Source organism: Panthera leo, chromosome C2 (genome assembly GCF_018350215.1).
Source record: "Panthera leo isolate Ple1 chromosome C2, P.leo_Ple1_pat1.1, whole genome shotgun sequence".
Classification (NCBI taxonomy): Eukaryota; Metazoa; Chordata; class Mammalia; order Carnivora; family Felidae; genus Panthera; species Panthera leo.
In genome coordinates, this window is record NC_056687.1 from 158,213,033 (window position 1) to 158,237,578 (window position 24,546).

The following is a 24,546-nucleotide window of genomic DNA, read 5'->3' on the forward strand; positions in this document are numbered from 1 at the left end:
TAAGCAGGCTTCATGCTCAGTGTAGAGCCTGATGCGGGGCTCAATCCCATCATCCTGAGATCATGACCTGAGTCAGTCAAGAGTCAGATGCTCAGTCAGCACCCTGTTTGGCAGTTTCTTACAAACCCAAACATGCACTTACGATATAACCGAGTATTTGTACTCCTGAGCATTTATCCCAGAGAAATGAAAACTTATGTTCAGAAAAACATGTATACAACTTCATAGCAGTTTTATTTGTAATAGTCAAAATCTGTAAGTAACCCAAATAGCCTCAATAAGTGGCTAAAACAGTATTATATCTATACCATGAATACTTATTACTCTACAATAAGATAGGATGACCTAATGCTGCAATGACAAGTGAATCTCAAAATTATGCTGAGTGAAAAAAAATCCAATCTCAAAAGGTATCTGTATGATTCTATTTATATAATCTAAAATGACAAAACTATATAGAGATGAAAGATTAGTGGTTGCCAGAGGTTGGGGATGGTGGGAAGGGACAGCAGGGAGAGGGAAGGGTAACACTTAGGAAGGTCTTTGTGGCGTTGAAAGAGTCTATCTTGATTGTGGTAGTGGTTACACAAATATACACGTGATAAAAAGTAGAAGTATACACAATGTACAAGTGTCAATTTCCTGATTTTTATACTAAACTATACTTATGTAAGTTGTACTTGTTGAGGGAAACTCAAGTTGAGGGGGGAGGGTATTATTTTTCCAACTTGCTGTGAGTTGAACTCAAAATGTAAGGTAAAACAAGACCCTAAAAAACCATGACCAAATGCACTGTGTGAAACTGATTTGGAAGAACAAAATTATGAAATATATATTTTAGGGTGGTTGGGAGACTTTAATATGATTGGATATTAGATGATATTAGGGAATTGTTAATTTTCTTACCATTATGTAATGGTGGTATAACGTTTGGAGAATATTATGAAAGAATGCATATTGAAGTATTTGGAATGAAGTGTTTTGATGTTTACAACTTTCAAAAAAATTTTTTCAGTATACACAGAGAGATAAGGCAAACGTAGGCAAGTGTTGAGTCCAGATGGAGGATACAGGTACTCACTGTACCATTCTTTAAACTTTTCTGTACTGTTGATATTTTCAAAATAAAACGTTTGGCGCAAAATTATCAGGACGTTCTACAGACGAATGCTTTGTAGCTTCAGGCTCCTGCGTACACGCCTCGCCCAACCACTGCCGAGCCAGGGGATGTCCCCTTTCCTGAGGCTTTAGGGCCACAGTCCACCTGCACCCTCCTACGCACTTTTACTCCCATCCCTGGTCCGCAGCGATATTGGACACCCATCGAGAAGACAGCACCTCCGACATTCCTAGAGAGGCCGGCCTGGGGACTTGGGAAGCCGGAAGCCCGTCTCCAGGCACTTCCTGTCCGGTCATTGTTCTCGCACCGGTAGGCGCGGGGCGCATGATCTAGCCTATGTTCTGCTGCAGAGCCCGCGAGCTCTGGCCGGGCCTTTCCGCGGTGCACGGTGAGTGGGGTTGGGGTCATTGGGCACGGACCTTGCAGGCGCGGAAGGGGCCATTAGAGGGGCGCACCGCCGCGACCTTCCCTTGGGGCCTAGGCCTGTCTATCCCCGGCGGGCTCCGCGTCCCTCTACTTCGGGAACACGGCTGCAGCCTACCGGGGGTCTGGCCTGGGGGAGCTTGGACACTGACAGCCCCAGGGGCCAGGCTTGCTCCGGGAATAGGGCTTACGGTATGGAGGTGGGGGAGGTAGGTTGCCACGTTTGGAAAGAGGGAAAGGACACTGAAAGGGAATCCCTTGATAAGGGACTCTGCTGTGTGGGGCTGGAGGCGGATTTGAGTTTGGTCAGCAGGCCGGTAAGAATACTCACAGTGGGCGGTCTTGCTTATACACTGGTGAAATGAATGTTAAGGGCCTTTCCGCCTGGTGGAATTCAGCTAGTCATAGGAAAAATAATCATCCAGATCGAGATTTGTTACAGGAGTGAAAGTACTATTGCGTTATTCAGGAAATTGAATGTGCACACTACATTGCTAATAAGTTGACATAGGAGAAAGTATGTGATTACTTCAATAGTAGCAAAAGGAGACTTAGTAAAATTTGGCATCCCCCCCCCCCCAATAAAACATCTGAAGGGGAATAGACAAATTTTAATCTATTCGTAATAAACTAAACTAGTAAGATTGTTTTTCTCACATGTTCAGCAAAGACCGCTGGCTTGGGTGTGATAAAGGGGTATGGTTAAGTTGGTGGTGGTGTGATTTGATGTGGTCCTTTTAGAAAGCAGTTTAGTGCTATATGTCAATCCTTGAACTAGTATCCCTCAATTCTAAAGGAATAATTCAGCAGAAGAAAAGGCTATTTGCACAGAAAAAAAAATTAACATTAATTATTAAGAAAATAAATTGGATCAGAATTCCTTTTACCAAAGTAATGGCTTATAAATAGTATTGGTTAAGGAAGTTATAATATATTTAGAATACTATGCCAGAATGAAGTAACTCTGTATGTACATATATTGAAAGATCTAACACTGTGGAATACTATGTGAAATAAAGACATTGAGTTCAAAAAACAAAATGCAAGTTGCTGAAAAATGTACAAGTGTGTTCTAATTTCTGTTTTGGGAAAGTAAGCAGTATGTGTAAAGGTGTACGTATCTGGAAATGCAGAGAAACCACTGATAACTACTGTGTGCGTGTGTGTATGTAGGGCATATATTTGATTCTATGTATTTTTCTCTTTCTTGACTCTTTTTGGATGAGAATAATAAACAACAGTAGGTTATTGTATACCTACTAAAAGTGATAAGTATGAAGACTGGCAACATAAAACGTCTTTTTTTTTTTTTAAATGTTTTTATTTATTTTTGAGAGAGAGAGAGTGTGAGCGGGGCGGGGGGGGGGTGGAGAGAAAGGGGGGCAAGATCTGAAGCAGGCTTCAGGTTCTGAGCTGTCAGCACAGCCCAACACGGGGCTCAAACTCATGAACCACAAGATCATGACCCAAGCTGAAGTTAGATGCTCAACCGACTGAGCCACCCAGGTGTCCCAAAACATCTTTTTTTTTAAAAAATCTTAAGAGTAATACAAGACATTTGGAAGAAATGGAAAAAGTAAACATCAAACAAGAATCTCAAAACTATCTGTAATTACATTGCCCAGAGGTGACCATCTCTAAATGTTGGTGTCTAGACTGTCAAACTTTTTCTTCAGTTTCTTTAGTTCATGCTTTTGTGTATCTTTGGCAATTAAAAAAGTTCTTTGTGTTGTAATAGTCCTTCTTAAAAAAAACAACAACAAAACAATGATGGTGGGGTGCCTGGTTGGTCCAGTCAGTTAAGCGTCCCGCTTTTGATCTCAGCTCAGGTCATGAGTTCAAGCCCTGCACTGGGTTCTGCACTGGGCGTGAAGCCTACTTAAAAAAAAAACAACTCATGGTGATAATTGTGAAAATATATATATGCCCATAGTTAAAAACAAGAAGTTTATTAAGTCATAATTGTTAGTGTGGTTGAAGGTTTTTCCTTAAAAGAAGTGTCTTAAATTCTGTGCTATACAGTGGTTACCTTTTTGGAGGTGGAGTAGGGTTGATTTTTTTTTGTTATTTTCTGTATTTTTCAAGTTTTATAATAAAAATACGTTAACTCTATAATCAGGGGAAAAATCAGTAAACATTAAATAAAGCTGTTTGTAATGTGATTATGATGGGAACAAATTACATGTTTGCCGTTGAACCCTTTCTATCCTATGAGGGAGGAGCAGAGCAGACCCTTGCTGCTGTGGCTACTGTGTAGGCACTGGGCAGCAGTAGGCTTAACGGCATCCAGGCACACCTCTCCTTGATGCTAACAATGTTTTCTGGTTTTCAGTAGACAGTATCATCCTGGCCCTGAGAAGAAACTCAAGAAGAAGAAACTTAAAGATTAGATGGGGCTTGACCTCTGCTGGGCAGCCCCCAGCTATAAGAGTTCCCCTCCTGAGCAGAGACGATGACTGCAGAACTGAGAGAGGCCATGGCCTTAGCCCCCTGGGGCTCAGTGACAGTGAAAAAGGAGGAGGAAGAGGAAGAAAACTTCCTAGGTCAGGCATCTAGCCAACAAGTGCACTCGGAGAACATCAAAGTCTGGGCTCCTGGGGAAAGTCCCCAGACAGGCCTTGTCATATCAGAACAGGAGGAAAAGGTAAATAATAGTCTTGGAGGAGGGAGGAAAGAGAGACCTGAACACCTCAAGTGGTTTCAGAGGGAACTATGTTCCTCTGCTTCCACCTGGAGTATTATTTTCAGGGTAGGGCTCAAGTCTGTTGTCCTTTGGTATGTAATAGAAACAGTCTCTTCTGATTGATGGGACATTTAGTGCTTTCTGTAAGTCAGTGGTTCTCAAATTTTGCTGCACAGAATTACCTGGGGAGCTTTTTATAAAGTCATGATGCTCATGCCATACTTGATTCCAGTTAAAGGAGAATCTTGGTCTGGGACCCAGACATCTGAGATTTAAAAAAACAAAAAACAAAACCCTCTTCGGGTGACTCTAGTCAAGGTTTGATAGCTCTAACATATGCTTCTCAAATTTTAATATGCATAGGAATCACCAGGAGGTCTTGTTAAAATGCAGATTCTGATTCAGGAGGTCTGGGTTAAGATTCTACACTTCTCACAAGCTCCCAGATGATAGTGATCTGTGGATCACACTTTGAGTAGTGGGGCTATACACTATACAGTGGCCCTTGATGTTTTCAGAAACATTTCTTACTATCACTAGCCAGATGAGCTGAGGTTCCCCAAAGATCATAACCTTGCTTCTTTGGTCTTTAGACCTCAGAAAACTCTATCCTAGAACATCTCCCCATGTGTTGCTCTTTTGTCATGTACCCACTAGCAAGTCAGGCTTGGATGCCAGAGTGGCCAGTGAAGTGAAATCAAAGAGATAGAGAAGAAAGTCACAGGTTTGATTCTCTGCCTAACTCACCTTGGGGATCAGAGAAGACTGCCTTTATTTTCTGTTTTTGTTGTTTTATTAAAAAAAAAAAAAGTTTAAAAAATGTAAAAAAAAAAAAAATCTTTTATGGTGTTCAGGAATAGGTACTTTTATGTTCTCATCTTTAAAACTAATCATACTGCTTCCCATTGACAATTTTCTCAGAAATCCACCTGTGCTTACTTGTCTCTAGGATCCAAACATGTTCTGGAACATGGCTGTAGTCCTGAAAGCAACACAGGAGGCACCTCCTGCCTCAGCCCTTGGCACCTGCTCATTATCAGGGACTCTGGCCAAGAGTGAGATACTGGAGACACATGGGAACATGACCTCTCTAGGTAAGGTTCAACCCTTGATTCAGAATCTGACCATTGGGGTTTCTCAGAATCCATTCAGAGACTGGTGGTCTTGTCTCCCAGCTTGAAAAACGTAAGAGTATTGAGGTATCAAAACCATCAGGGAAAGCTGGATAATAGAATTCTGAAAGATGCCTATGCATTTGTCACAGGAAATGCCATATTTTGCATAGAAAATATGCATAGGAATAGAAATAACTGGAAAAAGGCTAGCATTTCTGAATTTGTTGTTACATTCAGTGCTCTGCTATATGCAGCCCTCGTGCATTCCCTTTTTCCAACACTGCCCATCTTATCTGAATGATTGTGATGGGAATGTCATATTAGTGTTGTCTTAACCAGGCAGCGAAACTGGACTGTTTCCCTGCCCCCCCCACGTTGCTTTGTACCTCAACATGCCTGTCCCAGTCACTCATCTCATAGATTAGAGAGTTGCACTGGTCTCTGCTGGTGAGATGTTGTGTAGATGCAGGATTGACCAGCTGCAGTTGCTTCATGAGCTGCAGCTCACAGCTTTCCTGCTCACTTCTAGGCTGACAGCACCAGTGGGAGCACCTCCCTCCACTGCAGGCTTGCCTCCCACTGCTGTTTGCCCTGGTTTCATTTGCCTTGTCTGGGTGGTGTTTCTGAGTTTGGTATATTTAAAGTTCTGTGAAGGGTTCACTCTACCAATACTAGGTTGCATGGATGGACATTCCAGGACCAAGAGTGGTGGGGTGGAGAGGAGACAAAGAATTATGGTGTTGCTGACTGCAGGACTTCTTTTCGACACCATTAGGGTTCTGAGGCAATGTGGAGCAGCCAGAAACTAGTCAGAGTTTTAAAACTTCAGGAAGTTTTGGTGTTTTCATGATAATGGCATAATGGAGCAGGCTATACCATGACTCAATCTTAGGAAGGTCAGCTTTCCTTGACGTAAGGCTAAGCTGTTTGTTTAATACAAGGATTCAGCTGTTACTGTTCACATTGTTCTTTAGTCCCTTCTAATGTTGCCATCTGTCACCATAACAACTCCTCTCCTCTAAGGTTCATCTTTGCTCCTGGGCCCCAACACTTAGACTCACAGCACTACTAGTCAGGCTCAGAGTCACTGCAGACTCTCACAGAGCCACTTCCTATGCTCCATGGCTGTTCTCAGCCATTACCATAGAGTAACTCAGTTAATCTCATGGTCTTATGAGGTAGATACTGTTAGTATCCCTATTTTAGAGATAAGGAAACTGAGGCACAGAGAAGTTACCAGCCCAAAGTCCTGCAGCTGGTAAGTGGCAGAGCAGGGATTTGAAACCAGGCAGTCTGGCTCCAGAATCCATGTTCTTAACCTCTGAGCTGCATAAACACTTAATGTTTCAGGTGCTCTTAGCTGCGCTGGTCCTTTTGGCATCCAGCGTGACCCTCTCTGTCCATGCTTATCCTTTCTTTGATATCTAGCTTCGTCTGACACAGAAATCTAAGTTGCATAGATCTTCATTCCCAGGGAGGGACTCTCCTTAATTAATTGGTGGGTTGTAAGCAGATTCACACTCATTGGCTAAGGTAAGAAGGCCTTACCTTACCTAAGAAGGCCTGGGGAGAAACTAGTGTTGTTCATAACTGGTCTTACAATTAAGACAGCCAGGAGACATGTCTGAAGATGACTTTCCTGGCATGAGGCATTGGATTAGATGTCTAGTTGAGGTAAGTGGAAGTGCTGGAAAGACCATGAATTAGTAGATTCTGCTCTAGGTGTGGGAGAGGGCATAGACCTGGCAAAAGAACCTACAGAGGAGAGGTGATGCGTGGGGGAATACTTTTCCTTTGATGAAGCCATTTTACATACGCTGAAGTCACATACTTCCTGACGTTTATCACTTCGTGATCCTGTTCTTTTTATGGGCCAGAATAAGCTGACATTTGTACTTTCTGTTTATTGTTTCAGGTGCTGAACCCAAGAACCCACAGTTACTGGTTCCAAAAACTGAGATATGTGATGAAGCAGAAAAACCCTGCATAATGCCAGGAAGAATCCAGAAAGTTAATCCTCCAGAACCTGAGTTAGGAGAAGCCTGTGAAAAAGGGAACCTGTTAAAGAAGCAGAGAATCAAGAGGGAAAAGAAAGATTTCAGACAAGTGACAGTGAAGGACTGTCATGTACCTGAAAGCTTCAAAGTAGAGGAAAACCAGAAATGTCAGGAACCTGGGGAAAGGTATAGCCTTAGTTCTAGCTCTGTTAAAAATCAGAAAAGCCAGCCTGGACAGAAGCCTTTTACATGTAGTGTGTGTGGAAAAGGCTTTAGTCAGAGTGCAAACCTCGTAGTGCATCAGCGAATCCACACAGGGGAGAAGCCCTTTGAATGTCATGAGTGTGGGAAGGCCTTCATTCAGAGTGCAAACCTTGTTGTGCATCAGCGAATCCACACTGGACAGAAGCCGTATGTTTGTTCAAAATGTGGGAAAGCCTTCACTCAGAGTTCAAATCTGACCGTACATCAAAAAATCCACTCCTTAGAAAAAACCTTTAAGTGCAGTGAATGTGAGAAAGCCTTCAGTTATAGCTCACAACTTGCTCGGCACCAGAAAGTCCACATTACAGAAAAATGCTATGAATGTAATGAGTGTGGGAAAACATTTACTCGGAGCTCAAACCTCATTGTCCACCAGAGGATCCACACTGGGGAGAAGCCCTTTGCCTGTAACGATTGTGGCAAAGCCTTCACCCAGAGTGCAAACCTTATTGTGCATCAGCGAAGCCATACTGGTGAGAAGCCATATGAGTGTAAAGAATGTGGAAAAGCCTTTAGTTGTTTTTCGCACCTTATTGTGCACCAGAGAATTCACACTGCAGAGAAACCTTATGATTGCAGTGAGTGTGGAAAAGCCTTCAGTCAGCTCTCTTGCCTTATTGTGCATCAGAGGATTCACAGTGGAGATCTCCCTTATGTGTGTAATGAGTGTGGGAAGGCCTTCACGTGTAGTTCATACCTGCTTATTCATCAGAGAATTCATAATGGGGAGAAACCTTACACATGCAATGAGTGTGGCAAGGCCTTCCGGCAGAGGTCGAGTCTCACTGTGCACCAGAGAACCCACACTGGGGAGAAGCCCTACGAGTGTGCCAAGTGTGGTGCGGCTTTCATTTCTAACTCGCACCTCATGCGACACCACAGAACTCATCTTGTTGAGTGACAAGTACTTGTTACTCCAGGCATTGATCGTAATCCACTGCCCCCTAATTGGACACGTCTTTGCTGTTTTTGTTTGTAAAAATGAGGCCCGCCGTGTTACAAGTAACAGTTTTCAAGAATGCAGCACAGAACACAAGACAAGCATTTCAGAGGCTGACTTAAAGAAAGTGAAAGCATCTAAAGGCAAGGACTGTGTTTTAAACTGTGCCCTCAGTAGTCCTGTTTGAAATGGAATGTGGCTTTCTTTAAAATGGGTCGTGCAAAGCTAAGTGATAAAGATCCTGTTTGAGGAAAGGTATTTTTAGCTTAATTTTGTTTTTTGAGCCTGGTAATTTCTTGAGCAACAGGCACGTTGTTGGTATAGGTCTGCCTGGTGCAATTCTGGAGCTTTGAACCTTGTATTCTAGTATTTGGGTTAAGCAGTGATTAATTAAGGAAATCACTTGGGGTAGCACTTCACCAACAACTCACCTATGAACATTGATTAGCTTTCCATTTCTTAGGTAATTTAAACAAAAAACACCCTATTAACTGTCTCCTGGTCCTAAAATGGATAGAAGTAGGAAACAGCTGTTTCTCTTATCTGTGACTCGTGAACCTTGGTGTAGTAAAGCTCTGGGGACCTCTGATGAGTCTTTTCTTCCCAGTGTGCAGGGCCAAACACTGGAGGGTTGATGGAGACAACACACTGGGGCCACAAATGTGCTGGCCTGTATTCATTTGCTAAGATCAACAACTCTAAGTGACCCTAACTCCCATTGTACTCCCATCGGAGTAAGATGCCTGTAACACTCCCCAGATAGAGGAGTCAAAGAATAAAGCTTGCCGAGAGGCATAGCCACGTTGTCTATGCTCATTCTGCTTAGGCTCAGCCAGGGGGCTCAATTTGGGTGTTATTCTCACTTTCTGGCTGGTCTTTAGAAGAACTAATGGAGTCCTAATTCTGAGAGGGAGGAGGCAGAATGGGACTCCTTAGGTCTTAATTTGGTTTTTTTTTTTGAGAAGTTCAAAGGTATTGGAATATGAAAACTTAGAAGGATGAAGAAACTGGCTAAGGTAAGAACCTTTGTTACCATTGAGCCTTTATTCTTAGTAAAATGATTTATAAAACTATGCAATAGGTAGTTATGTAATATTGCCTTGTATTTATATAGAACTTAATTCTTTGTTTAAATTTGATTATGCACCTTCATGTATAAGAACAAGATTCCCAGCACTTCTCTCATGGTTTCACATAGATCCTTACCTTAATCTTTAGAACACTGAAAGAGCTGTTTGCCCCATTTATCTGAGAGTGGTCAAACAGCAAATAACAGCCTACGTTCAAATCCAGGACTTAAATCCGGGTTCTCTTTGTTCTGCCATGCTGTGTGTCTAACCACCTGTAATCCTCACCTGGGTCTGTGCAGAGCCTGAGAAAGGGGTATATGGTCTCATTTTCAGGTGAGGAAGCTGAGTGACAGATTTGGGGATGTGCCTTAGGCAGAGTAACCAGTAAGCAGCAAATCTGAGACTAATTTGAGTTTCCCAAATTCTGGATCTCTCTCCTCACCCCCATTCAGCAAGCAGGTGCATATCGTAAGTGCCCTACCTGTTGATAAGTGATCTGGTGTGACTGTCAGTAGAAGTCCCACCATTGGGACTCATACTGGCTCATTTGTTTTGTATTTTACAGAGCACTTTTAATGTACAGAAGGCATATGTATAAACAGGAAAGCTTGTTTATTTTCTCTTCCCCCTTCTCTTCAACCACGGTGTTTTATCCAGGCATGTGCACCTTCTTTTCCCAGTTGCATTGTCAGTCATACACAACTGTAAGAAGTCAGTAGAATTCGAAAGTGAGAATCAAAAATGCTCATGTCCTCACTGACCCTGACAGTCCCTATTCCTGTCCCCTAGCTAGCAGTGGAGAGACCCAAAGATAAGACCTCATGCTGAGAATAGGAACAAGCTTAGGTTTTTCCCTCTGCAGGATCAGGAAGCCCAGAAGAGAGGGAGAGCAGGTCTGATGATTTGGGATAAATTGGTGATCTAGAACTATCAAGAGACCAAAAGTACTTTCCTGAAAGGTACCAGCTGGGACTTATGACCATTGGGGCAGTTAAATTGTTTTAGTTCCACATTGTGTGTTCATCCTCATAATTGGATGCTCATCATGGGTGATTGTAATTTCCTGGCTAAAGGTTGCTATTCATAGACAATTCAGAAAAGGCTACTCAGGTGATTGTGATGTGAAGGTAAAGGTGAAGCTTGATTTGGGAATCAGACCCAACTTCTCAGTGAAACAGTGGTTTTCACTTAGCTGCATGTTAAAATCACCTAGTGTGCTTAAGAAAATTTCCAGTCCCAGGGCCCAGTATTTTTTTAGTTCTGGAGGGGAACCCAGTGTGTAACCAAGGTAATGACCACTGTAGTCAAATAAAGTCTGCAGGCCACAAATACATGTGATCAAAGGTGGAGTGGGGAAGCCCTAGAATAAAGATCTGGATGTGTGTGTGTAGAGTGTTCTGTGTGGTTTCAGCAAAACAAGATGCTAACGACATTGGCTGTACTGGGTGTCCTGTACCTTGGCGGTGAGGATTCTGTGACTTACTCTGTTTGTATTTTAAGTGATACACCACACTTTTTATTTATATGAGCAAGCCACGTTTTACATAACATACTTTTATATTCCTCATTCAACAAAATGACTTTTTACATTTCTACTGTATTTCATTTCAGGGTCTGGGTTTCCACAAACCTTCACCCACGTTCAGGACCTCCAATCCTTCACAAATCATGGGAACCTAATGGATTACTAGATAGACCAGATCCTTACCCAACTAACAACTCTTCCTTCCAGTTCAACTCCAGCCCTCAAAATAAATTACAGCCCTCCTTTTTCTGTATGGTTCCTGATAAATGAGAAGGGACTGCTCCTTATTGTCAGAGTTGGCTTAGCTTTTCCTTTTCCCAGAGGTCAGCTCCTTTCTCCTTTTGCTGTTATTTCTAGAAGTGGATGGGAACTCTGAAGCCCTGCTTCTTAAGTTGCCAAGAGCTATCAAGGAGCCAGACCAGCTGAGCCAAGAAGTCTCAAATGAGACCAACAGTTATGTATCAGGTGGAGCACAGTGATGTAAAAGTGGTAATGAAATCTTGTATTTTGCGGGGCACAGGTGAGAGACTCTTCATTGAGACACACACACAGACGCACACCCCTACGTCCCTCAAACATTTGCCCGTGAATTCCTCTAGGCTCAGGAGGAAGTGGTTGGGGCAAGGCTAATATTCTTCTATGTTCTGGGTCCCCTCCCTTCCTTGCCTAGGTAGTTGCCCTCCCACATCTGTCACTTCACTTGCTCCATTCTGCGCTCAATCTTTCACAGCCCCTTTGAGGATCTAATGGAGGTTGAAGATACTCTTCCAGAAAGATGCAGATAGCACATTCAGTTTTGCGCTCATTTGTGGGGGTGTAGATAGGCTTCCTAAGGCCAGTTATTGGCTCCTTTAGGGTGTAAAGTCACACTTGGGAATGCACTACATAATTGCTATTGACTTTTATTTTTAACTTATTTTATTTTATTCTTTTTAATTGGGCTCTACACCCAGCATGGAGCCCAATGTGGGGTTTGAACCCTGAAATTAAGACCTGAGCTGAGATCCAAGATTCAGTCACTTAACTGAGTCACCCAAGTGCCCCATTACCAGTGACATTTTTAGAAAATGAGGTTGGGGGTGCCTGGGTGGCTCAGTCAGTTAAGCCTCTGATTCCCGATTTTGGCTCAGGTACTAATCACAGTCATGAGATGGGGCTCTGCACTGGGCATGGTGCCTGCTTAAGATTCTCTTTCTCCCTCTGCCCCTTGCCCACTGGTGTATGCTCTCAAAAAAAAAAAAAAAAAAAGTCAGAATCTCTCGATGTTGCCCAACTTTTTAAATCTTGCTTTTCCTGGATTCCTCCTTCAACAGATGGCAGCATTATGCAGCACCCCAACTGGAAACCCATGATATTTCTGGTTTCCCACGTGTCATTCTCTTATTATAACAGTACTTACTATTCACTCTCTTTGTGGCAAACATGGTGCTAGTTCCTGGAGTGCAGAGGCAGACAAGGTCTATCAGAGCCTCTTCTGATGTCTCCTCAGAAACCTCTGGATTCCTTCACATGATTTATTAAGCTCTTCACTTCCCATGCACCTTTTACTGCAACCTGGAGGCATGTGCTTGCCCTTCTGTGTGCCTTTGCTCACACTGTCCCCGGTGCTTATTACTACCACTTCCTACCCTACCTCTGTCTACTTTACCGAACTTTAGGTTTCTTTTACATTGATTCCAGTCCCATCTCTGAGAACCCTCTGACTCCCCTATAGCAAGGATACATTTAGAAGTACAAAGAGCATATGATATGTATCCACTCTGTGTTTTAAAGTGAAAAACAACAACAACCCTGGATTCATAATTATGTATATAGTACAGTTCTCATTTGATGTTACATATACTATTGTAACATACATATGCTATTAAATAATAAATAAATCACCTGAATGAAATATAAGAAAATGATATAAGTGGTTAAGTGGCTTGTTCACAGCCATACAGATAGTAACTTGCAGAGCTTAGGCTCAAACCTGGTCCATATAGATTATAAAATTATGGGTGATTAAAAATCTTTTTTTTTTTCTTTTTAACTAATTTCCGTGTTTTCTACAAGGAACAAGAATTTTATAATCAGAAAAAAATTATTATATTTACATATTTAGTTTGAATGTATTAACTATAAACAGTACTTCATTTCCGTATTTAAGATGTGGGATATGCCCTGCCATTTCTTTCTCTTTCCATTCTCATGTCTTTGCCTCTGACAATGTCAAGTCTGATAATTCTTGAACTCTATTCTGTCTTCTATGCTTTGTTTATTGATTTATTTCAAAAGTTTAAAATAAACAGCATGAATGTTATTCTGACCATGTAAATGTTCACTGCAGATCTAAGTAGCTTCCTACGACTATGTATGTTTTGAAACAGCATTTTGTTTTACTGGAGTTTCTATTTGCCCTTCTTTTCCTCTTGTACTGATTGCTTTTAGCACACTCAGTTATTTTCAGATTCTCCATACAGTTTGATACTCTGTAGAATCCCCCTTTTTTATTTAAGAAACCTCCAGCCTCCTGCTCTGGTCTGTCCTTGATGTTTTCCTGCCCACTGTTTTCTTGTTATACTAGGCTTCATTGAGTTCTGAATTGTACATGTTGCTGTTTGTTCATTTACTCTCTCATTTCACTGCAGTGTATCTTCAGGTCATTTGCCAAGAAAGAGTATATGAAAGACAAAATGTTGAGTGCTTAATATATCGAAAACATCTTTCTCTGCCCTCAAGTTTGATTGGTGCTTTGGCTCTGAAATTCTACATGGAAAAATTTCCCCACAAGTTTGTGGAGTCTTATTCCTGTCAGATTCTTATTTCTTTGACAATCAATAAATACTATTTGTATTACTGTGGTCTGTTCCCCTACCCCCATGTCCGGAAGCTTTTAAAGTCTCCTCTTTATTCTTGGTGCACTCAATTCCCCAATGTACTCAGTGGAATTTTTCAATCTAGCAACTCAGGTATTTTTATTCTTGGAAATGTTCTTGTGTTACCCCTTTCCATGTATTTATTTTTCCTGTTTTTCTTCTTTCTGGAATTCCTGTCAATCAAATGTAGGACCTTGTGGGTTGATCCTAAACTATTTTCTGTGTTATTTCCATTTCCTTGTTTTGTGCTATTTTCTTGGAGAGTACCTTCATTATCTTTCAACCTGCCTAGCGAATTTCTTATTTTGGCAATAATTAATTTCTAAAAAGTCTTTTCTTTTTTTGTAGCATACTATTCTCATTTTAGAGATACCTCTCAAATCTGTTCTGATTAGAAGGTTTCTAATTGAAGGTTTCTCTGTCATCTGATATCTCACCGTTTCATGCCCTTGACCCTGGGTCCTTTTTCTCTTTGTTTCTCTTACTTACTCTCATTGGAGACTTTCCTCAAATATGTTGTGCTTCTTAATGACACACACAAAAGTATCAAAAGTCCAGTTGAGACCTCTGTGTGTCGGAGTGGAGAGCGAGCTCTTTCCCTAGAAACCTCTAAATTCCAGAATGCTGAAATCTTTTTTCTGGGGCTCATCTGCTGCTTTAGCAGGAAATCCTCTGATATTTTTGTCTGGGGTTTGGATGCTGTAAGTGTTTCTCTAGGAATGGGAGAGAAGAGAATCAAGTGTTATTCTAGACCTTCAGTTAATGCCCTTATTTTTAGCCTCACTTCTTCCTCCTTAATGTACCTGAGATTTCCAAGTCCCAAATTGTTTTGGGGCTTGGCAGGGTAGATCTGCTACCTCCTTCCATTGTATTGCCCTCAGCAAGTATCTCAAGCTGTTAATCTGTCCATGCAACTTTCTCAGTTACCAGTTCATCCATTTTACATCTTATAGAAATTTATTTGCCTTATCCCATCATTATTTATACATTTTAAACCATTTTAATCCATTATCATTTTAGGGGAAGTTAAACCATTTAAAAAGAATGTTGAAATTCTTTGATATAGTATACTACCACTTAGCTATCTGAAAAATGAATATTTTGACACTTATATACTTGTCAGTGTTATTATTTTACAAAAAATGGAAACAACCCAAGTGACTAACAATAGGGGAGTGATTAAATTATGATACGATGAAATATTATGCACCCACTAAAATATTCAAAAGACAGTTTAGTGATACAAAATGTTTATGATATTAAATGGAAAATGTTAAGTACCAAATTAAATGGTGGAAACAGAGAGCTCAGTTTTCTTAAATATACATGCATAGAAAAGACTGAAAGAAAATAAGTACACTGGTGATTAACAGTGGTTAAATCTTACTATGTTGTCTCTATTTTCTATAATAAGCCCTAATTACTCTTATCACCAGGAGGGAAAAGGCAAATCAAAAAGATCATGGCTTGTACAGGGTAGTGAGGCATTTTGAGGGACTGTGATCGTGGGGAGCAGCAGAATAAGGGACTGGGGAACAAAGTGCCCAGTTACCGATGACTTCATGCCAGTGAAGGAGTTCAGTCAGGGAATATATGTAACCTCAGTGTTTGTGACGGCCAGTTGTGGCTGGAGGGTGGTGAGGGGAGAAAGGAATCCTGGAGACCATACAGATAGCTTTTGTCAGACTCCAAGGGAGATTCTGACCCAGGCAGTGGCAGGGGGCCAGAGGAGAAGGGACAGATGGAATAAGCAGGCCTTAGGGGTATGAAAGATCAAGCAGCAAATCCCCAATCCAGAAATCAGCCTCCACACCCTGGTGAAACATGACTTGTGACAAATGGGGCCTGACCCAGACTTGAGAAGCCCTGGTTTCCTTGTGCCTCTCTGGGGCCACCGTGTGTTCACAGTGGTTAATACTTCTTGGTGTTGGGTGGGGATTTGGGGGAGGCAACCCAAGTCCTAGCAGGCTAGTAGTAAGGTAGTAACCACCTCCTTAGTTGAGGGGTTCCTGTGTGGGAAGCTAAATGCCAGATGTTCTTTAATTCATTTAGTCCTTACCTGAGGAGAGAAGTTCTCTTATAATCCCCGTTTTCAAAGCCAGTAGTCACGGTCAGGGTTAGAATAGCTCTGAGGCCAAACAAACCCTGTGTCGCTTTCTCCCAAGCTGCTTTCTCAGTGTCCCTCCAGAGACCCTTCTCATCAAAAGTACAAAAGCAAACAATGAAGAGTAAGTCCTCCAAGCCCAGAGTACCCCAGGTTATTGGTACCCTGGAGATAACTGTTTAAAATTGCGTGACCCTTCATACAGAGTCCATGCATTTACAATCATATGTATCCCCCTCTGAAACACACAAACAGGAGCTTAGGGTACACACTTTTTTCATTTAGTGGGTCGTGGAGATGATTATATATTAGCCTATAAGATCTACCTCATTCTTTTTTTCTTTGCCATGTGATACTGAATAGTATGGTTGTACCATGACTCGTGTAGCAGTGTCCTGTTGGTAGTCGTGTAGGTTCTTTTCTATCTTTTGCTTTACAAACAATGCTATGCTGAATATCCCTGCACACCTTGTGTGTGTGACTTTGTTTGCAAGGTAAATTGGTAAAGAGTATAGGTACGTTTGGTATTTTGATAGAAATTACAAATGCGGTTCCCAGTATGTGTATGAAAATGTCCATTTCTGTGAGTCTTATATAAAAGTATTGTTTTCTGGTCTGGTAAGTGAAAAATGCTCTCATATTTTATTTTTCACTCAGTTATGAGTGAAACTGGATATCGTTTTAGGTGTTTAAAAAGTTTTTCTTTTTTCTGTGATTTGCTTGTTCATATTCTTTAACAGTTTTGTGTTGGGTTGTTGATCCTTTTAAGAATTGGGTTATATAGACTCTGCTGTAGTAAAGAAATTACTTAACTGCCATATGTGTTGCAGTTATTACCCAGTTTATAGTTAGTCCTTTAATTTTTATGGTTTGGATATTTAAGATGTAAAGTCAAATCATAGATTTCTCCTCTTCAAATTTTACATTCTCCCATGATTTTGCCTAGTTCTTTGAGTTAGGTCATTTGAAATTCATTTTGGAGTAACAGGACTGAGCTGGGTTCTGGCCTCACCCCCTGTCCCTTTTCCTCTGGATCAAACAGGAGGAACCAGCTGGGAGAACCATAAAGATGAAGACCCCTCCTGTTTTCTTAGAGCTGCTAGGTGAAAGCCTACAGCCCTATACTTCTGCCCTGGTGGGTACACTTCAGAGACCCGGCCCTGAGGTCCACGCTGGGCCCAAAGGTGCTGCCTCCTTGCACTCTGGTTAATGGAGGGCAGAGGTCATGGGAGGGGGTGGCATGGGGAGGAGGTGCTGAAGGTAGGGGAGGAGAGGCCATATTCATGTGCAAGGGAGAGGAAGGACCTTGCAGTAGTCCTGCTCTGGGAGGGGCATGTTGAAGAGAAAGTGAGGGGTGGGCTGCAGCCTAAGGTCATCGAGGTGACAGAATAGTCTGCAACTGGGGTGGGGGGAATGGAGGTGAGGGCCAGCTGGGGAGAATCAGCAATGGATGGAAAGAGCAAAGACATGGAGGAGGTGGTGGGCAGGGAAAGAGGTGGCGTGGGGGTTCGGGGGTGGGTGGTTGGAAAAAAGAGAGGCTCAGTCCAGGGCAAGCGAAGTTGATTTCTCTGGCCTTGGGTGGGTGGGGAATCAGGCCATACCACTGGGGACAAGATGATTCTCTCAAATGCATTCTCTAGAATGCCTCTCACTTACCTGGAACCCAGGACAAATTCCTAACCTCTCCCAACATAAGTCTTCCCTCCACTTCTTCCAAGATGAGTGTGAGGCTGGGGTAAATGAGGGATTTGAAAAGGCATTGTAACCAGTAGAAGGTTGCTTGGCTGCACAAGCCTGGCATGTTCCTGTTGGAGGACAGCATGGCATGGAAAAACAAGCCTTACCTGAGTGGCCAAACAATTTTACTTTAATAGTTAAGCATAGGATACAGTTCACACTGACAGCCTTTTGCATAGGTGTCAATGCGAGGAGTCCTTGAGCAGTCTTTTGTTGTTGTTGCTTCCTGGTAGTGGTGGGCCCTGAGCTAGGCAGAGACTAGAGCCAGCAAAGGGCTCAGCCAAGCATAATCTGGCCCTTGGAGCTGAGCCGGATTCCCCATCCCTGCTGCTGGAAGAGTTGTTCCAAATTTAGCAAAGCTTAGAGAGTAATAAGCAGAGACCTTGGTTGATGAGAGGACAGAAAATGAGGAAAGATGTGAAGTCCTAACTCAGGTACCAGAAAAGAAGTACAATGGACTCCAAGGTGCCACTCTCTGCTGAGGAAGAAGCCAGATGGTTCTGAGGCCAGAAGGAGCTATAAGAAGATAGATAGCTCAGGAAGTAAGTCTGGCAGGGTCTGGACCCGAAGCAAGAGCAGAATGATGGTCCCTGGTCCCTGACAACTATGGGGCTGAAGTGGCTTCCAGAGGTTGGGGTAGGCTAGAGCACCTTTCTTTCCTAACATCTTCCTGGGCACCACCAGGCCTTTGGAATAATAGGTGCCCACTGTCATAGCCTGTGTTCAGGCAGATGACCCTCCTGGGATGGGCCACATCTCTGGTGAAGAATGTTTATTGTCCTTTTAGGTGACACTCTCTGAGCCCAAAGAAACTACCATAAGGAGCAAATCAGGGCTTCTCTGCTGTCACTTGGGGTTGAAAGAATGTAATACACACAAATGAGGACAACCTGAACGTGGAGGAGTGCTGGGCCCGTGGCTCTGGACTTAAGAACACCGCCACCACAGCTGAGGGTGGACATTTGGCAATGGAGTTCAGTTGTCCACAACTGAAAGTGAGAAGTAGAAAGATGGGCTTGCCCTAAAAGAGGGTGGTTAAAGGATCAGGGGCTGCTGGGGTATGGGTGAGACTCATCTGGTCTTCTCATAAGCCATTCTTTGTTTCCTGGTGGGGCCTGGACCCTTGATATGTAAGCCCAGATGTATGGGGCTCAGTTTTTTATTAACTTATTGTCCAAGTGGCTAGTTAGTATCAAAAGCCGTGCACCAAGCATCTATGAGGGGCCTTTCAGGACCTGCTCTGCCTCTGACCAGTTGAGTCACCTCAGGGAAGTCACAAAACTTTTGAGTCAGTTTTCTCACCTGTTTTGATGAAGCAGCATTTCGTACCCTGCTAGCTTCACAGGGTGGTGTGCATCAAAGGAGACTGCAGCAGGATAGGGCTCTAAACTGTTCAGTCATATATAGTATTGCTGTGAGTATTAAGTAGGGTGAATGCCTTGTCCAAGAATAGAAGGTATGCTCTTTGGGAGGGATGCGTCAGTGAGCTGTATGGTGCTTGTATCCCCTCCTGGAGATGACTCTTTGGTATATGTCTTTTTTGCCTTCCAGTCCCAAACCTTCCCAGAAAGTTTACCATGTCCCATTGCCCATCAGCCAGGGAAGGGGAGAACATTTCATATTTAGCCTTAACTTCTCCATGCCAAATGTAGGCTTTTCTCTGACATTTCTTTCCAGGTCTCAGACCCAGCCTGGCAACAGTAGCATAAGATCTCGGAGAAAGCCACCCAAGAGCAAGGCCAAGGCCGCCTCTGCCTTGAGCCCTCTGAGGCCACCTGCTGCCCTGCCTGGGACCCATCTGGTTCCTGCGCTGAGGGCCACTGCTGGGGTAGTGCTGCTGGGGCTGAAGTGGGGCATGTTAAGCTGGGTAAGGCTGCTTTCCACTGGCGTTGGCCACCACCTCTCTGAAATGAGTGTGGTACTCTGATACTCTCTACTGTGTGGGCCTCTTGGGACTCAGGCTTCATGGCCTGGCCTTTCCAAAAAGCTGCCAAACAGGGTTCATGTGTCACCAGAAAGGCTGTTTCCCCCCTGGCCAGTTAGCAAATATCTCTTTGAGAATTACATGAATGTGCTGAGCTGTCAGTGGAAGAAAGTACCAGAGAATGTGGCCCACAGCTCTGTGAGCAGACCTGGCTCTAGAAGCCAGTCCAGGCTGGGGGCCACAGGACTTGTGTTTACCAGATGCTATCAGCCCATTATGGCATCATGATTTCACATTGATTAGACAGGTTGCTTTCCTGGGCCACAAACCCAAATGCTTTATAACAACCCCAGTAAACAAAGAATCTGTTACAGCAGTTTTTCACCCCTTGCTTAGTTGTGACGGCCTGGCAGGCATAGTGGCCCCCAGGATGACTTTCACTCCAAGGCTGGTCATTCAGAGCCTTCCTGAGCATTTCACCAGATGTGCACTAATATTGAGCTTTCTGGGGCCCAAAGGAGGCAGGACAGAAGCACTCTTTATCTCCTGTCACTTCTGAGGGCAGAGACTGTGCCCCCAGCATTGTGTTCTCACAAACACTTGCCACAAGTACACCAGGTAAAGAAAGGTATAGGCATAATAGCATTAGGCTGCTGCCCTGCAGAAACTCACAGCCTAGTTGGGAACCTGGGATGGACACATGGGAAAGAGAAACCTAGTTCACCAAAATATATTGAAGCCACTGTGAAAGAAATGGGGATGTATGGCAGAGATGGTCAAAAGTAGAGGAGGGGGCAGTCACTGAGAACTGTGGGAATGGGGGTCAATGAAGACTTCCTGAAAGAGGTGTGACCTGAGCCAGGGCCAGATGATGGGTGGGTAGATGGCTAGGTGGGTGTGTGAATGGATCGTGGATGGGTGGAGAGTGGATTAATGGATAGATAGATGGGTGGGTGAATGGATGGGTGAATAGTTATGGTAAGTAGACAAGGATTGGGTGCTCCAGGCCATGAGGAATATGAAAGAAAAGACACAAATACAGGAAATCTTTCTTGGAGAGCATGGGTATGACCAGAAAACTCAGGGAAGTTGATAAAGGGAATGGAGAATGGGATATAAGATCAAACTGAGGGCTAGGACTGGAATGAGGCAGACCCTAGCCATCTCTGTCCTTGGAACAGTTATCTGCTCTTTGAGACTATGCTCAAAACAGAGAGGTCACACCTTTCTGGGTGTTGTGCTTGAGTCTTTCCCTTCATGCTCTCCTATGCCCAAAGAGAGGAGCGTTGGCTGCTCTCCTAAGGAGCTTCCCTTAGCATTTTCACATCCCCTTGCTTCTCTAGCCATTTTGGAAGCATAAGCTTGTGTGCCTTCTGGACTTCTCATTTCCTGTAGTTTTGGGGTAGAAAGGGAGCTTTGTGTGTACCTGCCCAACACTTTGGAGGATCAGATTCTCTTCTGTCTCTTCCTCCCTAGACTAAGCCTATGGGTTGTGAGGCTGGGGATCTACACCTCTCTGCCTCTTCCTTTGCTAGGCCTCAGCACCCTTCCTTCACATAGTACCCTTCCCTCCATGTAGCACCCTTGTTCTCCCCTTGTCTCCTTGATCTCCCGGGTCCCTGAGCTTTCTCTCAGGAGTTCTTTTCCTGTCTCTTTGGCTAGCAAGGGGACCTGGCCAAGCTCCTTGACCTCCAGAAACCTATTTTCCATATCCAAGCCCTTCTCTGACCACCCACTTGCTGCTTTGGCCAGTTCCCAAGACACTCTGTGTCTCTTCTCCTGGCTTAGCAGTCTATAGTTGTAGGCATTGCCTTCCCTCAGCAAATGTCTAGTGGCAGTACCGTTCCTGCCTCTTCCCCAGAATGCATGCTTTCCTTTACTGCCCTTTTTTTCTCATTTTTCTTTACCCATACTCCAAAACCATGGTGCATGTATAAGAAAATTACGAATTTAAGTACTCTGCTCCCCCACTTTCGATGTTTCAGGAGGCTCACTGGTGTAATACTTGTGGCCTTTCTCTGGCTTGGCATTCATTCTTGACCCAGGACAAACACAGATTGGATTTGATTGCTGAGTTTGGAAAAGAAACTGACTTTGAGAAGGCCAGTCCTCCTCCTTTCTCTCTCTCGTTGTCCAGTCTGTGCACAGAGACTGTGCATTTGCCCTCTTCCTCTTTGCTGCAGGTGTTACAGGAGCACATCCATGGTAGTCCAGGGTGCTTAATGCTCTCCAGTCCTGGGATTTAGTGTTAGTAACCCCACTTGCTGGCAGCTGTCAGCCACATTTGCCAATATCAGCTTTCCAGTAGTAAAGATTATATATTGGTCTCCCCATATCTTATTTCTCTAGTGGAAAATTACATTAATAGCTAATATATAGCACATTAATTAATTTAGTTCTTACAATGTTGGCATGAAAGAGGTATTAGCGTTAACCCATTCTAAAGATAGGCACAGAGAGGTCAAGTAACTAAATGGTCATGGCTGAGGCAGGAATTGGCTTCATGGAGTCTGGCCCCAGAGACCACACTGTTGGACTCAGTACTATATTGCCCCTTAAAGGGAGATGTTATTTATTGGGTTTCTTCAAGTCCCAATATAGTCTCCTTTCCTATCCTGAGTATAAAGCTGTATTTTTATTTGTTTATGTTATAGATTATTTATTTTTGTCCTCTATGTTTTGTCCAGATATTGAGACCAAAGTTAAGAAGGAGAATGTGGTTCTGAAACACAGTGAATCTAAAGGGAGAATTCTCTGGAAGACTCCAGGGTGAAATTTCCAGAGGTCTGTGCATTTGGGGAAGTCAGAGGAGGCAGCAGCAGGAGGGCAGTGCATTCTGAACAGCCTGAAGACAAGCAAGTCAGTCAAGATGAGCCAAGCACCAGCCAGGCCCCAGCAAAAGAAGAGAAAATGCTTCCCAGGAGAGAGAGAGGCCGCAACTATATGGGACTCAGGGGATGTGATTGCAGTGCCAGTCCGGCAGCCCCCAGTAAAAATCTCTGTTCATATGCTGAGTTTGACAAGGCATTTGGCTAGAGCTCCACCCTAATTATAGACCAGAGAATCTATACCTGGAGAAGCAGTACAGGTGTAGGGAGTATGGGAAGGCCTATGCTTGCAGCTCCCACCATATCCAGCCACCAGAAGGTGCACGTGGGGGAGAAGCCCTTGTCTGCAACATGTAGTAAGGCCTTAAGCCAGGGCTGAAGCCTCATCATGCACCAGGGCATGCACATGGGGGGGAAGCCCTATGAGCACCCAGAGTGCAGCAAGGCTTTCACTTGCAGCTCCTACCTCCTGGTGCACCACACAAGTGAGAGGCTCTAATGATGCACACAGTAAAGGAAGGCCTTTGGCCAGAGCTCCCACCTCATCTTTCAACAAACTACTCATGCCCAGAAGAAACACCAGCCAGCCTCCCTGGTCAGAGCCTACCCAGTGTGATGGAGTCAAGGTTTCAGGTCCAACACTGGATCTAACTAAGAGGAAGCTGAGCCCTTGTCATCAGGCTTGCTTTTTGCCAGGTGCTGCAAATAAGGCTGAGGCAGGTTCCCATGAAGACCTTCATTGTTTTTGGAGACGGATGTACACACACATAAACAGAAATCACTGGAGGACATTAGAAACAAGGCATCATTAAATGCTGAGATGTGTGCCGAGAAATCAAGGTCCACATGGAGGGAGTGCTGATGCGGCCTTATGGGAGAATGGGTTTGGCACTGGTTGATGGGGAGGAGCCCAGGGTGGGTGGATATGGAGTTACTGGGACAAGCTTGGTTGTATATGGGGAGGTAGGAAGACTCGGGTCAAAAACCCTGATGTGTGGATGGTACAAAGCAAGGTCAAGCCCCTCCCCATAGGATTTGGCTTCCTACACCAGTGTGACCTTGTGCAAGCCACTGAGGAGGCTGAGCATCATTTACCACGGTCCAGTGTAGGAGTTGGATGTGAGGGGCTTTGAGCTAGCTTCTCACTTTGACACCTGTGGTTTCCAGAGGTATGAAATGTTTGTCAGAATGGGGACTAGTGGAGAGGGAGGTGTGGGGAGGATAAAGCTGGTGGTGACTGAGGGTAGACAGGTTAAGAAAAGAGGAAAAGGGGACCACATGGGAGGCAGCAAGGGAAATCTGTTTAGTTTGGGCTGAAGGAGCTCCCAGTTCTCTCTTTAGTTAGTGTCCATTTAGCCCTAAGCTGAGTGTGCTAAGGAATCCACATGAGAGATACCTGGTCCTTAAGAATGAAGTCCCGCAGGGGAAGTAAGAACAACACAAGGCAGAACATGCTGGTGGCAGGACAGCCAAGGATCATTGTGGGAAGTTGAGGGGTGAGTGGAGTGTGAAGAAAGCAGACTTGAAGGGTGGGTAGGATTTCAAAACTTGATGGGGGAGGAGTTCCTATTAGAAGGATTTGTTGGAAAGCAAGGAGTATGTGGGGATGCTGTGTATGGTCTTGGCTTGAGAGACAAAGACGGCATGTCAGTTATGCTCTGGATGCTTGGAAATGCTTGTTCTTTGTGAGTTGGAGTCTAAAATCCTTTCCAGCATTAGCTCCTTTTGTAGTGTGGAGGTTTTATGGACAAAGAAAGTGTCTGTGCTTCCACTGTCACTAAGCAGTGTTTAGCATGAAATGCTGATGGTGCATAATCTAGTAAACAATCCAGCATGCCAGCAATATCATGGAGCCCTTCAGGCAGCAGGGAGTTTAATAAAGGCTGATTTACAGAGGCATGGCAGGGGATGGTGACACACCAGATACGAGCAACAGCTGGAGCCTGTGTCACTCCTAG

The 24,546-nt window shown here is 43.8% G+C and overlaps 1 protein-coding gene across 2 annotated transcripts; it reads left to right on the plus strand.

The window, feature by feature from the left end:
- The first annotated feature begins 474 nt into the window (after window positions 1-474).
- Window positions 475-9,475, plus strand: ZNF35 (zinc finger protein 35). 2 transcript variants are annotated; one of them, XM_042955575.1, is made up of 4 exons: window positions 475-1,508; window positions 3,876-4,187; window positions 5,176-5,320; window positions 7,257-9,475. In XM_042955575.1, exons 2-4 carry the CDS (start codon window positions 3,996-3,998, stop codon window positions 8,501-8,503), a joined length of 1,584 nt encoding a protein of 527 aa, XP_042811509.1. In that variant the 5' UTR covers window positions 475-1,508; window positions 3,876-3,995; the 3' UTR covers window positions 8,504-9,475. The 2 variants fall into 2 exon arrangements, with proteins under 2 accessions (XP_042811509.1, XP_042811510.1); XM_042955576.1 differs by having other exon boundaries at window positions 3,879-4,187.
- Window positions 9,476-24,546: the final 15,071 nt, after the last annotated feature.